The sequence below is a fragment of the Delphinapterus leucas genome, chromosome 1 (genome assembly GCF_059928025.1).
Source record: "Delphinapterus leucas isolate spDelLeu-1000000601 "Yukka" chromosome 1, BTC_Dleu_Yukka2, whole genome shotgun sequence".
Classification (NCBI taxonomy): domain Eukaryota; kingdom Metazoa; phylum Chordata; class Mammalia; order Artiodactyla; family Monodontidae; genus Delphinapterus; species Delphinapterus leucas.
In genome coordinates this window covers 77301486-77314585 of record NC_143129.1, presented here as the reverse complement: position 1 = coordinate 77314585, position 13100 = coordinate 77301486, and the positions used below count along the sequence as shown (strand labels likewise).

Here is a 13100-nt window from a genome sequence, read left to right as displayed (position 1 = left end):
CGGCTTCGGGAGCAAGAGCCACCAGCCCCTGCCAGCCTCTGCAGAAAGGCACCAGGTGGGGAAGCCCTTTGGGGTATGTGAGGAGGGCAGAGAGAGGCTCCTGGCACTGTTAAAGGGCGCTTCAGAAGGGAGGGGTAGGGCAGCTGCCCCTTCGGGAGGGAACTCTGTGGGGGCCGTGAAGGTGGACTCCATCTGTGCCTAACAGAGCGCCTGGGCAACTTTCTGCCGTGGAAGTTTTCCGTAGCTGAAGGTCCTCTATCACACTCCTCCTCCACGCACACTCCATCTGTTCCTGACCTGGCCTTGAGTGGTATTTGTTTTTCTTGTGTCCCAGGATCCCTCCTCTGGCTTCTAACCAGACAACCCTCCTGAGTCCTGGGGCTGCTTCTGCTTCTGACCAGAGCACCTGGAAGAAATTCTCAGCTGAAAACCCCACCTCAGACGTCGTGAGTGTCCGCCCGGCAGGCTAACCGCCCTTCTTTCCTGCTGAGGTGGAGCTCTGGACTCCCACCCTGGCAGGGCCACACGATCCTTCCTTCCCCTACTCAGTCGACCGCACCAAAGAAACCAGAACCCAGGCCGAAGTATCAGAAACGTGTATTCTTTTTCTTTTAATAGTAAACCTCTTTACAACAAATATAGTGAAAGAGTTTTCAAACAAAACTCATAAGAATCTCGAGGACTTTGTCTTTTCTTATTGTGTAGAATACTAAGAAAGCATCACCATACAGCACAAAAAGAAATATTGAAAACAAATCAACAGTCACACACTTGGACTCGCCCTCCCCAGGACCCAGGATGAGCCCTAGGAGTGTGGGTGATTGTCGGGTTTGAGGGTGGGGCACCTCGGGGCCTGTCTCCCCTCCCTCTCCCTCCCCCCTTCCCTCTGGGACTTGAATGGGGAAGACAGAGAGAATCCAGATTCTCCGTATGACACTCCAGCCCCCCTCCCCCGCTACAAATCCCATTCCTTCTACCAACTGCTTAGGGGATGGAGAGGTGGCAAGAGGGGAGATGAAGCGTTCCCAGGCTCCATGTCTCCTCCCCTCCGTGAAAGCCTAATTTCACCCCCCATCCCACCCCAGGGGATTCCAAAGAGTCAGTTAAAAATATATAGATATTTCTAGATACACTTTTACATCATTTCTGTCTCTCCAAACAAATAAATAATCAGCAAGAGAAGGTGCATTACTTCCTTCCTGTCCAAGGTGGGAAGGGCTGGATAAGGGTCAGGGGTCAGTCTCGCTGCATTGAGTGCACTGCTGGGGGGAGGGGAAATGGTGTGTTCCACTGGGGGAGGGGTATATGTGTGGGAGGTCCTCTTGCCCACTATCCCTGAAAGCTGTGGGAAACCTGGGGAGGGGAGGGGCATTGGATGACTCCAGTGATTACTTTGGCAAATGCCCAGTTCTTCGGAGGAAGGAGTGGGTGGAGGCAAATTTGGCTTGTGAGAGGAAGAAGAAATGAAGTCCCCACTTGAGGTCTGGGTTCCCAGAGACCCATTCATCAGGCCGGCCAGGGGCCCCTAACCCCAAGAGAAACCTCGGGATACTGAATTGCAGATCACATATTCATTCACAGATCACCCCCTGCCCCCAGGGATAGAGAGAAAAGGACACGCACACATCCACACATGGTAATCAAAAGCCAGGTTTGCCATTACAAGGCAGAGGGCAAAACTGGTGAATATTGCACCGTGAACTGCAGGGGCCCTCACCCCGACCCCATGTTTAATGGTGGCCAAGCCCAGCCTAGAAAGGTGGGCAGACTGATGGCGGGAATAGCCTGAGAAGGGAAGGCCAGTCATTCAACGTTTATTGAGCACCTATCATTCACCTTTCACCCAATCAGCATTTGTTGAGCGCTGGCTATGTGCCAGGCACTGGGCAAGGCTCTGGGAATGCATGCATGCATGCACAAGACTACACCCTGGCTTCTTTCAAGGTCCTGATCAAGTCTCATCTATTGACACTCCCCCTAGGAACGTGCAGGAAGACTGGGCATGCTGTGTGCCCAATCAGCGTTGGGGGGGTAAGCTGTAAGGAAGGACCACAGCCCAGGTGAGCAGAAAGCTGCAGAGAGGAAGAGGAACTTGAGTATCATCCTGAAAGCAGGAGGGGGTGTGGGGGGAAGAGGGTACTCCAAGAAAGGGAGCTGGGTATAAAGGCCTGGGGACTGGGTGAACAATTGTGCGTGGAACTGCAGGAGAGGTAGGGCTACAGGGAGAAGCAAAGAGGGCCAAGTGCCAGATCCCCAAGTGAAGTATAAACATATTAGAGCTGAGGGTAAGAACAGGGGCTGCAGCAGGGACGAAGAGAGTGGGGCTCAGGAAGGAGGGCCACAGAGCTGGAAGCCAGGGCTGTGTGGCTGCAAGAAGAGCCATCTGTCCCTCTGTAAACACACACTCAGGCACACAAACACACACGCACACACCCTCAGAGCGCAGTTCACACAGATTCACACACACATGCCCAGACGGGCTCAGAAACACATAAAGGTACACCCATGCAACCATACACACACACACACACACATAAATACAAAGGTACACTCAGACACATAAATACCAGATGCCCTCATAAACACACTCGGGTACCTGTGCGGTCACACGCACCCCTCTGCTCTGGTTTCCTTCCCTGCATCAAGTATCGGAATACTGCAAGCGGCTGGATCGTAGAGGCAGGCAGCGTCGCCTACCACAAAACCGGGCCTTGTCTAACTCTACTTTCCCACCAGGATGAAACCCCAAGGGAGCACTGCACCCCTTGGGCAGAGGGGCTGGGCTTCTTATGTGAAGGAGTGGGGCAGGCCCCAGTCTGCCTGCCCACGTCACCCCAGGACAGGCCCCTTAGGGCAGGGAGTAGTGGTGGACTGTGGGCCGGGGGCCTGCCCCCTCCAGTTTGATCTGTGATCCAGCCTGGGGTCTCAGGACCCCACGCTTTGGCTGCCCCCACTGGGGAGGCAGTAGAGAGGGTGGACTTGGGGGGGGGAGGGGAGGGGAGCAAGAACAACAGCAGAAGAATCTCGTCTGTACAGTACGGGCCGTTTGAGTCATTATTATTACAATATACTTTGACAAAAATAGAATCTCATTTCATATCAATACAACAACAACAACAAAAAAAACAGTTTCCTGGACTGTTACACTGCTAACGTTTTCCAAAGGTTGCTATTTACAATTACAGTAGCCAAGACAGAAGGTGGGATGCTGCCTGGGGGTGGTGGGACAGGAGGTAGCGAGACAATGAGGGCGCCAAGAGCAGGGAGGTGGGGTCAGGAGCGGAAGGAGCTGGGAGGAGGGCTGGGGAGAGGGGCCGAGGAGGAAAGAAGGGAGGCAGGCCTTCTGCGGACCTCCTCCATCCCCTCTCCCACCCTCACACACCACCCCAATGTCCACTCCTCTGGGGATGTGTACGTGCAAGGAAGAGCAAGTCCCCTCACTCACGCTAGTCCCTGGATGCAAGGGTTTCCAGTCCTCAGGCACCCCGGGGTGCCTGAGGCCACCTCCTGCCGAGCCACTTCACTCTCCCCAGTTCTCCCTGCGCTTTGTGGCCGGCTTTACGGGGCTGGTGTCAACTGAGGGACGGGGAGCTATTGCACTGTGTATCTTAGAGAAAGTGCTGGGGAAGGGAGGGGGCCCCCAATTCACCCCCTGCCCCAGCCCTTCTGCCCCTCCTCAGCCCTCTCCTCATGGCTCTCTGTCTTTCTCTCCAACTGTGCTTCATAGGGGCCCCACCTCAAGCCCCTTCCCTCCAGCCTCGATTCCCAGGCAGCCTTCCCAGCCCCAAACCTCGGCCAGCACCCGCACACCTTGGAGGTGCAGATCACATGAGAATCAGTTGAGAGTGTGTGGTGTGTGTGCAGGGGCCTCTGGGGCCCAGGCTTGGGTATTCTGCCCCATGTGCCTGTGGCCGTAGGAACAGCTGAGAAGCAGAGACCTTCTTCAGAACCTCTGCCTCACTTTCCCCCTGAAACACAAAACCACCCATGAGGCCGACTTTGGGGTTTCAGTCTATTGTAAGGGGTTTTTGTTGTTTGGTAGTTTTTGGTTATTTCCCTCTGTCTGGGGGATGGGGTGGGAGGGCCCCGCATGCAGGGCTCGGCACCTGTCCTTTCCCAAGGCCTATCGGGCCCCCCACCCCCTCCTGCAGCATATGTGTACAACGTGCAAAGTGTCCCCCCCTTCCCGCAAAAAAGAGCCCCCCAGCCAGTGAAACTGGTGGGGGGTGCAGAAAGAGGGGATGGGAGCATCCCCCTCTCCAAAGCGAGAATCCAAATTAAAAAAAATATAATAATAATAATAATAATATAATAATTATACACAAATGTAACCGTCAACAGGACACGGAGCACAAGAAAGGAAGTGGGGGTCGAGCGGGAGGAGCCCAGGACAGGGAGGGGTGGGCGGTGAGATTGTCAACTCTTCATCAGGGAGGCTGAGAGGAGGGGAGTGGGAACCGTCACTTTAATGTCTGTGAAAAGAGGAGATGGAGAAGGGGGTGTGAGGGCGTGGCCCAGGCTACGGGGTATGTGCCCCCCACGTCCCTCTCCCAGTAGGGCCAGGATTCTAGTGGCAGGGCCAGCTCTGAGGGGAGGAAGTCATCGAGCAGAAGGACTGATGCTGGAGGGAGGGGAGATGGGCCTTTGGCGGGGGTGAAAGGGTGTCCGTGCTGCCCCATAAGGGCTGATGGAAGGGCTGGCTGGCCACCTCTTAGGTGGGAGATGAGACAGGCTGGGGGCATATGGGCCAGTCCCTGGGTGCAGCAGACAATGGCAGACCGGAGGGGCGATGCTACAGTACCCAAGTATCGAGCCGCATCCTCTTCACAGCTGAGCCCTCAGCCTCAGGCTCTGGGGCTGGGCGCAGCAGGCCCAGTGTGGGCCCGAAGTCTCCCCGTCCATCATCCCGGTCCCCCGTCTCATAGGAGGCCCCAGCCGGGCTGCTGAGACTGTCGCCAGGCTCAGGGCGGGTAGCCGGAAACACAGCTGGAGGGGGAGGCGCAGGGCTGCGCTCACGGCTTGGGGACACTGGTTCCGACTTGATGCTGATGTGGGGGTGGGTGGTGACCGTGAGGGCAGCACCCACGTGGGGCAAGGGGCTGCCGGGGCTGGAGGCAGGCAGTGGGCATGGAGTACAGGGGACAGAAATAGAGGAGGTGAGGGACAGAAAAAGTGATGGGAGGTCACACGACAGGGAGTGAGAGAGGACAGAAAGTGAGAGGATGGGGGTTGGGGGTGGGGTGAGGCAAGTGGATGGAGACAGGGGCAGCAGGAGAGAGAGGACCAAGTGAAGGGAAAAGAAGGAAAAGAAGTCACGTGAGTTGTCTTTCCATCCCATGTCATCTTCTGCAGAGCCAGGAGGGCCCCGCACCCCACCCCAAGCCCGGGCTGGCTGGGGGAAAGGCTCAGGATGGCTCTCCCAGGCCTTGACAGGGGACTCCAGGGCTGCCACTTAGTGGCTTACGTGCTGTCCACTGATGACAGACAACCTCAGAGGGATCTCAGCTCTCAAGAGGCCCCTCCTCTTCCCACCCCTCAGCTCCCCCTTCCCCAACACTGGTGGGGCATCCCCTGGGACTCACATTAGGTTGCTGAGGGACACGGGGACCAGGTGGGGCTGCTGCTGAGGTGGCGGCTGGGGCTGCTGGGGAGGCTGGGGCTGCGGCTGCGGCTGGGGCTGCGGCGGCTGCGGCGGCTGCGGTGGCTGCTGCCAGGCGGTGACACTGCCTAGCGACAGCCCCCCAGGCGAACTGAAGGCCGGTAAGGAGGAGAGCTCTGCACTGGTCAACTGGTAATCTGCATGGGGTGGGGAAGAAAGGGCGGGTGAGCTTCTTGCAGTGGGAGAGAGGACCGAGGCTCCCATCGGGGAGCCGCCTCCAGGACTATCAGGGTGGGGGGAGTTGTTAACGACAGGTGTGAATAATCAACTAAGCCCGTACAAATTCAGTGAAGATGGCACTCAAAGAAACGCAAATCTTGATAACCACGAGGTGCTGTTTTTTAACAGGATGCAAAGAGAGGTGGTTTTTTAAAATAGTGTTTAACTTTTTTTTTTTTTTAACCGTGTGTAGGTATCACTTTTAGAATGTCAATTTTAAAAAAGAAGGCGAGGGACTTCCCTGGTGGCACAGTGGTTAAGAATCCGTCTGCCAAGGCAGGGGACACAGGTTCCAGCCCTGCTCCGGGAAGATCCCACATGCCGCGGAGCAGCTAAGCCCGTGTGCCACAACTACTGAGCCCACGCGCCACAACTACTGAAGCCCGCGCACCTAGAGTCCGTGCTCCACAACAAGAGAAGCCACCGCAATGAGAAGCCCGTGCACCGCAACGAAGAGTAGCCCCTGCTCACCACAACTAGAGAAAGCCCGCACGCGGCAGCGAAGACCCAAAGCAGGCAAAATTAAAAATATAAATAAATAAATTTTAAAAAAATAAAAAAGGGGAAAAATGGTAGGTAGGAAAGGTCTAATATATGTCTAATTGTCATCTCTTCAACTGCCAAGTCTTCAAGAGCCTTTCTGAGATTAGAGGGGAATGGTGGGAAATGCTAGGTGAATGGCGCATCTGAAGCAAATGACTGTAACTACCATTCCACCTTCCTCAAAGTCCCTGAGTCTCCTGAAGACTGTCAACACATAAAACAGGTAGGAATAGGTAGCAGCAAGCGTTCGGGCTGCTGTGCCCACAAACACAGAGGACGCACATCTGCCACCCAGAAGGGCCTACAAGAGCAGAGGGGCTGTGAGTGAAACAGGCCTGCGGTGCAACTGGCCAAGGTTCTGGCGGATTTCCCCATGAGGTGGCACTCGTTGTTTTCAAAATTTCTGTCTTAATGAAGAAACTGTGATGTTTGCACTGAACAAACAGAACCATGAAATGTTTCACGATTTACGCAGCTCTGTTCCGTTTCACGCCGCAGCCTGTTTGGGACACTCTAGAAAATGCCTTCCCTGAGGAACACAGGCTACTGCACTGCAGCGTGATGCGGGGGGCACACCCGCCAGCCTTCCCAGTGCTACACCATGCGCTCCTACTTGAGGGGCCATCTGCTCCAGCCCTCTGTCTTGACGCAGGGAAGACAGGATTATCTGTGCAACAGAACGGTAAGGTGAAGGGCATGAGCGATGGGGTCAAACTTCCTAGCCACCTCCACTTACAGTCCATGCGATCTTCGGCGAGTTACTTAGTCTGTCCATAAACCGGAGGCAATAATCCTGCCTGCATCACTCAGCTGCTATGAGGACTGAGCACGTTAATACACACGCAGTATGTAGAACAGTGTCTGGCACATGATAAATAATCAAAAGATTTACCTGCTGTTATTATTAATTTACAAATGAGGTGACTGCAGCCTCAAGTTTGAGGAACTCTCCCCAGGTCACAGAGAAAGCCAATGGCAGAGCTAAGACACGACCCCAGGCTTCTTTTATTACCTTTAAATCTCACTCTATAGATGGTCCACTCTTGCCTCTGGTCTCATAACAATGTTAATTAGCCAGGAGTTTTGAGATGCTTACATTTAAAAAGCAGACCAAGGGCAGACAGGGGCCCCTAGGACCAACTATTTGCAACATTCATTTTACAAACAAGGAAACCAACCCCGAACAGTGCAGTGTTGCCCATTGTCCCCCAGCCAGTGAATGGTAGGGACTCAAACCCCAGTCTTGCACTTTCCCACCACACTCCAGCCCTGTCTACCTGGAGATCTGGCTCCCCAGCAGGCCCCTTGGTCTCCTCCTAGAGCGAGCAAGCCAGACCTCTGCAGCCAGTGTCAACAAGGGGCCAGGTGCGTCCCTTATCCATGATATTACCACAGGCAGATCACCCCCAGCCGGAACTTGGACTGGGGCCAGGCACTGTAAATAGTGAACAACTAAACAGCAATGTGTTCATTGGGGATTTGTTTATATACGTAGGGTCACCTGAAAACACCTGCTGTTTAAACCGAGGTCTGCTTAACTACTCCTGCAGCAAGAGGAACTGGAGCCCTTGGTTTCTGAGAGGATGTGAGAAAGCCCAAACACTTCCCAGCAGGGCTCCAACGGCAGGCCCCGGGTCAGAATCTGCTTTCACACCAGACTGACAAATAGAGTCTAAAGTCTGGCCTTGCTGAGCGCCTGTCGCAGGTTCACTGACACCCACTAACCTGCCTCCTGCTTCACAGAGACTGGTGGAGGACCTGAGAAGATGGCAGGAAACCACCACCATGGGATTCCCAAATAAACAGCAGCTCCTGAAAAGTGGCCTGTGCTGCCCTCTACCAACCGCCCCCGCTGGTAGGGCTAGAAGGGCCTCAGAGACCTCCTGTCCACCCACAACTCACAGATGAGAACTCCCACTGGCCCCCAAAGGTGCGGCCATCTGAAGCAGTCCTCTCAGAAGCTGCCCAAGGACATGATAACTTGGGAGTGGGTACACACATGGGAGCACACACAAGGGACGAGGGACTTCACAAGACACCCAGGTGATAAAATCTGGACACAGACCCACATGCCAGGGTCTGGCCTCTCAACACGAGGCAGTTCCTCCAGCTCTCTTGCCTGCCCCGAAGGGCTTTCCCACACACAGGGTTGGGTTCTGGATTTTCACACCCAGGGAAGAGGTGGGATTTTGTGGGTATCTGTACTGGTGTCTGGGACCTACCTAGCATGGTTCAACTCTGGAATGTGGGCTTGGGGAGTGGGTAGAAGTTTAGGGGTCTTTTGGTCTAGTCTGATCTCACCACAGAACAGCCCTGATGCAAGCCATTCACAGGTGAGAAAAGCTGGGGAACATCAGAAGCCTCTTCAGTGGGAGAAACAGACCAGGTTCCCAGCCACATCGATGCTCTGAAACAAGGTGACAAGGCATTTCCGCACTGGGAAGTCCTTCCTGACACAGCAGCTTGGAATGCAGGCAAGGATGGCTGAAAATGTCACAGACTGTTCCTGGGAGGGTGTGAGTGGGTGACAGAGGCCAGGACAGCCCTGGGGACCCAGGACGGCCCAAGCACTGGGTGTCCTTTCTGAATTTTTCTACCCAGAGGTCTCTCCCATGTCTCCAAGTGACTCTTCACCTTCAGATCCCCTCCCCCACTTTCATCAGACCTCCTCCTCCCTTTCCCCCTCATCATTCCACCAAGCCAACATCAGGGTGAGAGACCCCCTTCTTCCTCCTCCGGCCCACCCTGGAGTCCCTACTTGGCTTTCCCAGGAAGCTGGATAAATCTTCCTGACCATGCTTCCTCTCGGGTCTCCTCAGCCTCCCTGTCTCTCTCTCTCATTCCTCCGTTCTTCTCCTCCAGGAAGCCTTGCTGAACTCGGCATGCTCCCCTCCCCACTCCCCGACCCTGGTCAGCCCGAGTCCCCAGCTGCTCAGCCCACCTCAGAAGGGAGCTCCCCAAGGACAGGGCTTCCCTCTCCATTAGGTCCTATTTAAAAATAAGGGATACTCATACCCACTTAAATTTGATTTTCAGACAAAACAATGAATAATTTTTGCACAAGTATGTCTTTGAGACAGTTCCAATAACACCATCACCGTGTGAATGGCATCCGATGTTACTATTTGCTAAATCTGGCAACCTTAATTAGGTAGGGGCTACCCCAAATCAATGGCCCTCCTCAGATGGGGGCATCCCCCGGAGAATACCTCGTGTTCCTTCTCTGGTCCCTCCTGTGCCCCAAGGCCAAGTGCACACAGCTACATGTCACATGAACACTCACCTGTGTTGTAGGCGGTGGGCATGGAAGAGAAGGGGAGGCCCTGGCTGAGTAAACTCGGTGTTGCCACGGAAACCACTGGGGTGGTGAGCGAGTGGGTAGACTGGGAGACCCCAAGGCGCTGGGCATTGTTCTGCAGGAGAAAAGAGTCTGTCAAGAGGTGGCAAATGGGAGGGCTGCTTTATCCAGGCCCCCCATTCCAAGGACAAGCTGGGGTCCCTGAATCTCAAGGCCCAGGAGGAATACCTCAGCATGAAGACACCGCAGACACACAAACACTGGTGCATTCACAGAGACACTGAGATCCACGGAGAGAGACATGCACACACAGATTCACTGACGCCTACACACATGCAAAAAGGAAAGTACATATGCTGGCCCTGGGGCCCCAACACCAGCCATGGGCCCTGTCTCCATTCTTCTCCTGGTTAGTCCCCCTAGAGTCTACCCTCCATCTGTCACACTGCAGCACACGCCCTGGTAGAAGTGTGCTGGCATCTGTGAGAGGAATGCAGGGCCTGGCGTGGCGTGTGCCTGCGTGTACGCACACACGTGTGTGGGGCTGTCAGCTCCATCTGCCGCTGAGTCACTTGTTTATTCCAACTCCGCGCTGGGGCCGTAACTGCCGCCGTGTTGGCCGCCAAAGCCTGCCTGCCTTTTCCAGCCTCTCTGGCCTCCCGTCAGGGAGTTCGGGAGGGAGGAGCCCCCGCCCCACTCCTGGCTGAGTGTGAGGATGTAAGCGTGTATATGTGTGACAGAGGAAGAGTGCTGCGTATGCCTCTGAGTGTCTGTAAGACAGGCTGCGTGCAGGAGGGAGCACCAGGAGAGAGGGAAGCAGGGAAGCCCCTGACCAAGGACAACTCTGGCCTTGCCTTGGGCCTCAGCTTTCCCTAGAAAACCGATTTTCCTGTCCAGCTGGCATCCCTCCTAAGGAGGTCCCTGTCCTGGGTGGGCATGAATAGAGTCAGAGGGCAAGCGCAAGGGCCTAATCCAGGCACCCAGGGATACACTGAGATGGGACCTCTGAGGCCTGAGGCAGGCCCACTCCACTGGTGCACGTGCATGCGTGCGCGCGCGCGCACACACACACACACACACACACACAGGTGTGTCTGCATGAATGCAACATCCCATGAAAACATCCACGGACACTCAGGTACACACACATGCATTGAACTCCTCGCCCCCACCCCGTTCATCTCTGCATCCCACTTGGCACTAAGCATAGCTCTTGGCAAATAACCAGATAAACAAACACCACACACTACACACACAGGCGAAAGGACAAAGGCACACACATACTCCATGCTGGGGGACCGCAGAGCAATGGGCTAACCCAGAATTTAAAGCCACAGCAAACATCTCACAGCCTCACTTACCAGATCTAAATGGTCCTCAGTCTGGGAGCAGAAATAAAACCAAGGGGATGGTTCAGTCTCTGGCCCCTGCCCTCCCCTCACGCCCCTGCCCCCACAGCCATGCCGTCTACCTCTTTGCATCGGAGCAGGATGGCTCTCCAGCCTAGGAGGGCAGAGCTCTTCACTGTCCTGATTTCCAGAAGATGCTATATCCCAATGCCCACCAGTTAGGAAACCCTCACAGCCTAATCCTCATCCCTCTGATCACCCTCCTATTATCGTCAGGGAACCTTCTCTCCCACCTCCTGTCCCTTTTTACTGCCCTTGAGACTGGTACTTCTGTGCTCCAACCTCTTGGAACGCCCTTCGGGAAGGAAGAGCTCATAAAAAGCCACGATTCCATGATCTCTCTAGGGAAGTCCTAACTGCTGGTTCTCTCTCCTGCTAGAGGTCGGCTCTGTCCTCCCACCCTACTGCTCCCCACTCTCCCATTCCCCAGCCCCTGGCCCTCGGTCCAGACACCCCACTCACCAAATGATGCATTAACCCCTTTCCTCCCTGGGAAGTGATGACCCTCAGGTCAGGCTTGCGGCTGGGGGCTCCAAGCTGGGCGCTGTGGGTGGGTGGGGGCGGAGACTTGGCAGGGATGACCTTGTTTAGGCTGTTGCCGTTGGCCATGGGGAGGAGGCCAGGGGAAGCCCGGGCACTGACGTAGCCATTCCCTGGAAAGGTGAAGAGATGAGGGTAAAAGGAAAAACGTGGACCCACCGCCCTGTTAACTGCTCCCAAACCAATACTCCTGTCACCCAGAACTTCTCAAAGCCATGTTCAAACTTTGAGTGGCTACTAAGTTCTCTCATTTTCCCCTAAAACCACCCTGGTCTTGGGAGTAAGGGGAGAACACTCCTTACTCCTCAATCATCGGGTTCATCCCCCTGCCTCTAAGCTACATGTGATGGGACTGGGTAGTAGGAGCTGGTCTCCAACGACAGGACGTCCAGCACCTGCCCCCAACTGGGCCCATAATGACGCAGGTTGGAGAAGGGTGGCAGCCTGGAAGTTGAGACTCAGTGTGGATCCCGGTCACAAGGGCAAATCAACCACTCAGACTGCTCCCCTTGCCTTGAGCTCGGGATGCTGTGATTTGGATAAGCACGTGACAAGATGCCTGTAGCTCTGGGAAAAAGATGAGCCATTCATTTGCAGTGCTGGTGTTACTGGAACTGGGGGACTGATGACATAGCTGCCACCAAAATTAGACTGGTAATAACAAGCAGAATAACCATCTTTTACATTTGTTCCACACTCCATAACCAACACAGGGCCTTCACACGGGTATCATCGTATTTAATCCTCACACTAACCCTGCAAGACGGACAGGACATGTATCATTAGCCCTATCTACAGACGAGGAACACCTGCCAACCGCTGGTTCGGAGAGGTGTGATGACTTCTCCAGGGCCACACAACCACTTTCTACGTGTTGCGCTCGAGGGCCTAGAAGTATCACCGTTCCCTTAAGGTCTGCAGGCACTTCACTGGACATTTCCCTGGAGAGGGAGGGGTATTCACCCATTCCCCCCATTTCCTGCCCCCGTACACAACTGCTGCCAAGGAGGTAGTACATGGCTCCTGGGGCCAAGCTGGGGAACTCTAAAACCCAGAGATGTGGCGGTGACCAACGTCAGAAGTATCACCTTGCCCTCTGCCCTGAGAGCACACTGCTTCCCTGGAAGTGTGTGGCTGCCTCCATCCCAATTCCCGGATCACTCCGGGAATGGCAGGAATGTTGGGGTGACGTCAATGGTGACATTCGAAGTCACAGTCACCAGCCGGACAACAGCACAGGGCAGGAGGGGCTGTCAGCTGCTGGGGGGGCGGGGTGGCATGGGGCGAGCAGCCTTTCTTCTGTGGTTCACAGGCGTGTGCTTACAAGTGCACATCTAATGTCTGGATATTTCCATAAGGGTGAGAAAGTGTCCGTACGTGTGTAAGTGCGTGTGAGTCTGTGCCTCTTATCGGTCGCCAATGTCAGATATTC

The 13100-nt window shown here is 54.9% G+C and overlaps 1 protein-coding gene across 4 annotated transcripts in view; it reads right to left on the bottom strand.

The window, feature by feature from the left end:
* Nucleotides 1–580: 580 nt before the first annotated feature.
* Nucleotides 581–13100, bottom strand: part of MEF2D (myocyte enhancer factor 2D) — a 34545-nt gene continuing 22025 nt past the window's right edge. For 3 of the 4 annotated variants that reach the window (XM_089913746.1, XM_022559258.3, XM_089913742.1), the window contains 5 exons: nucleotides 11591–11781; nucleotides 9705–9834; nucleotides 5583–5796; nucleotides 4802–5108; nucleotides 581–4472 (listed from right to left, as the gene is read on the bottom strand). In XM_089913746.1, coding sequence (XP_089769872.1) covers nucleotides 4461–4472; nucleotides 4802–5108; nucleotides 5583–5796; nucleotides 9705–9834; nucleotides 11591–11781 — 854 coding nt within the window. In that variant the 3' untranslated portion in view covers nucleotides 581–4460. The other variant, XM_089913736.1, reaches the window with a different exon arrangement.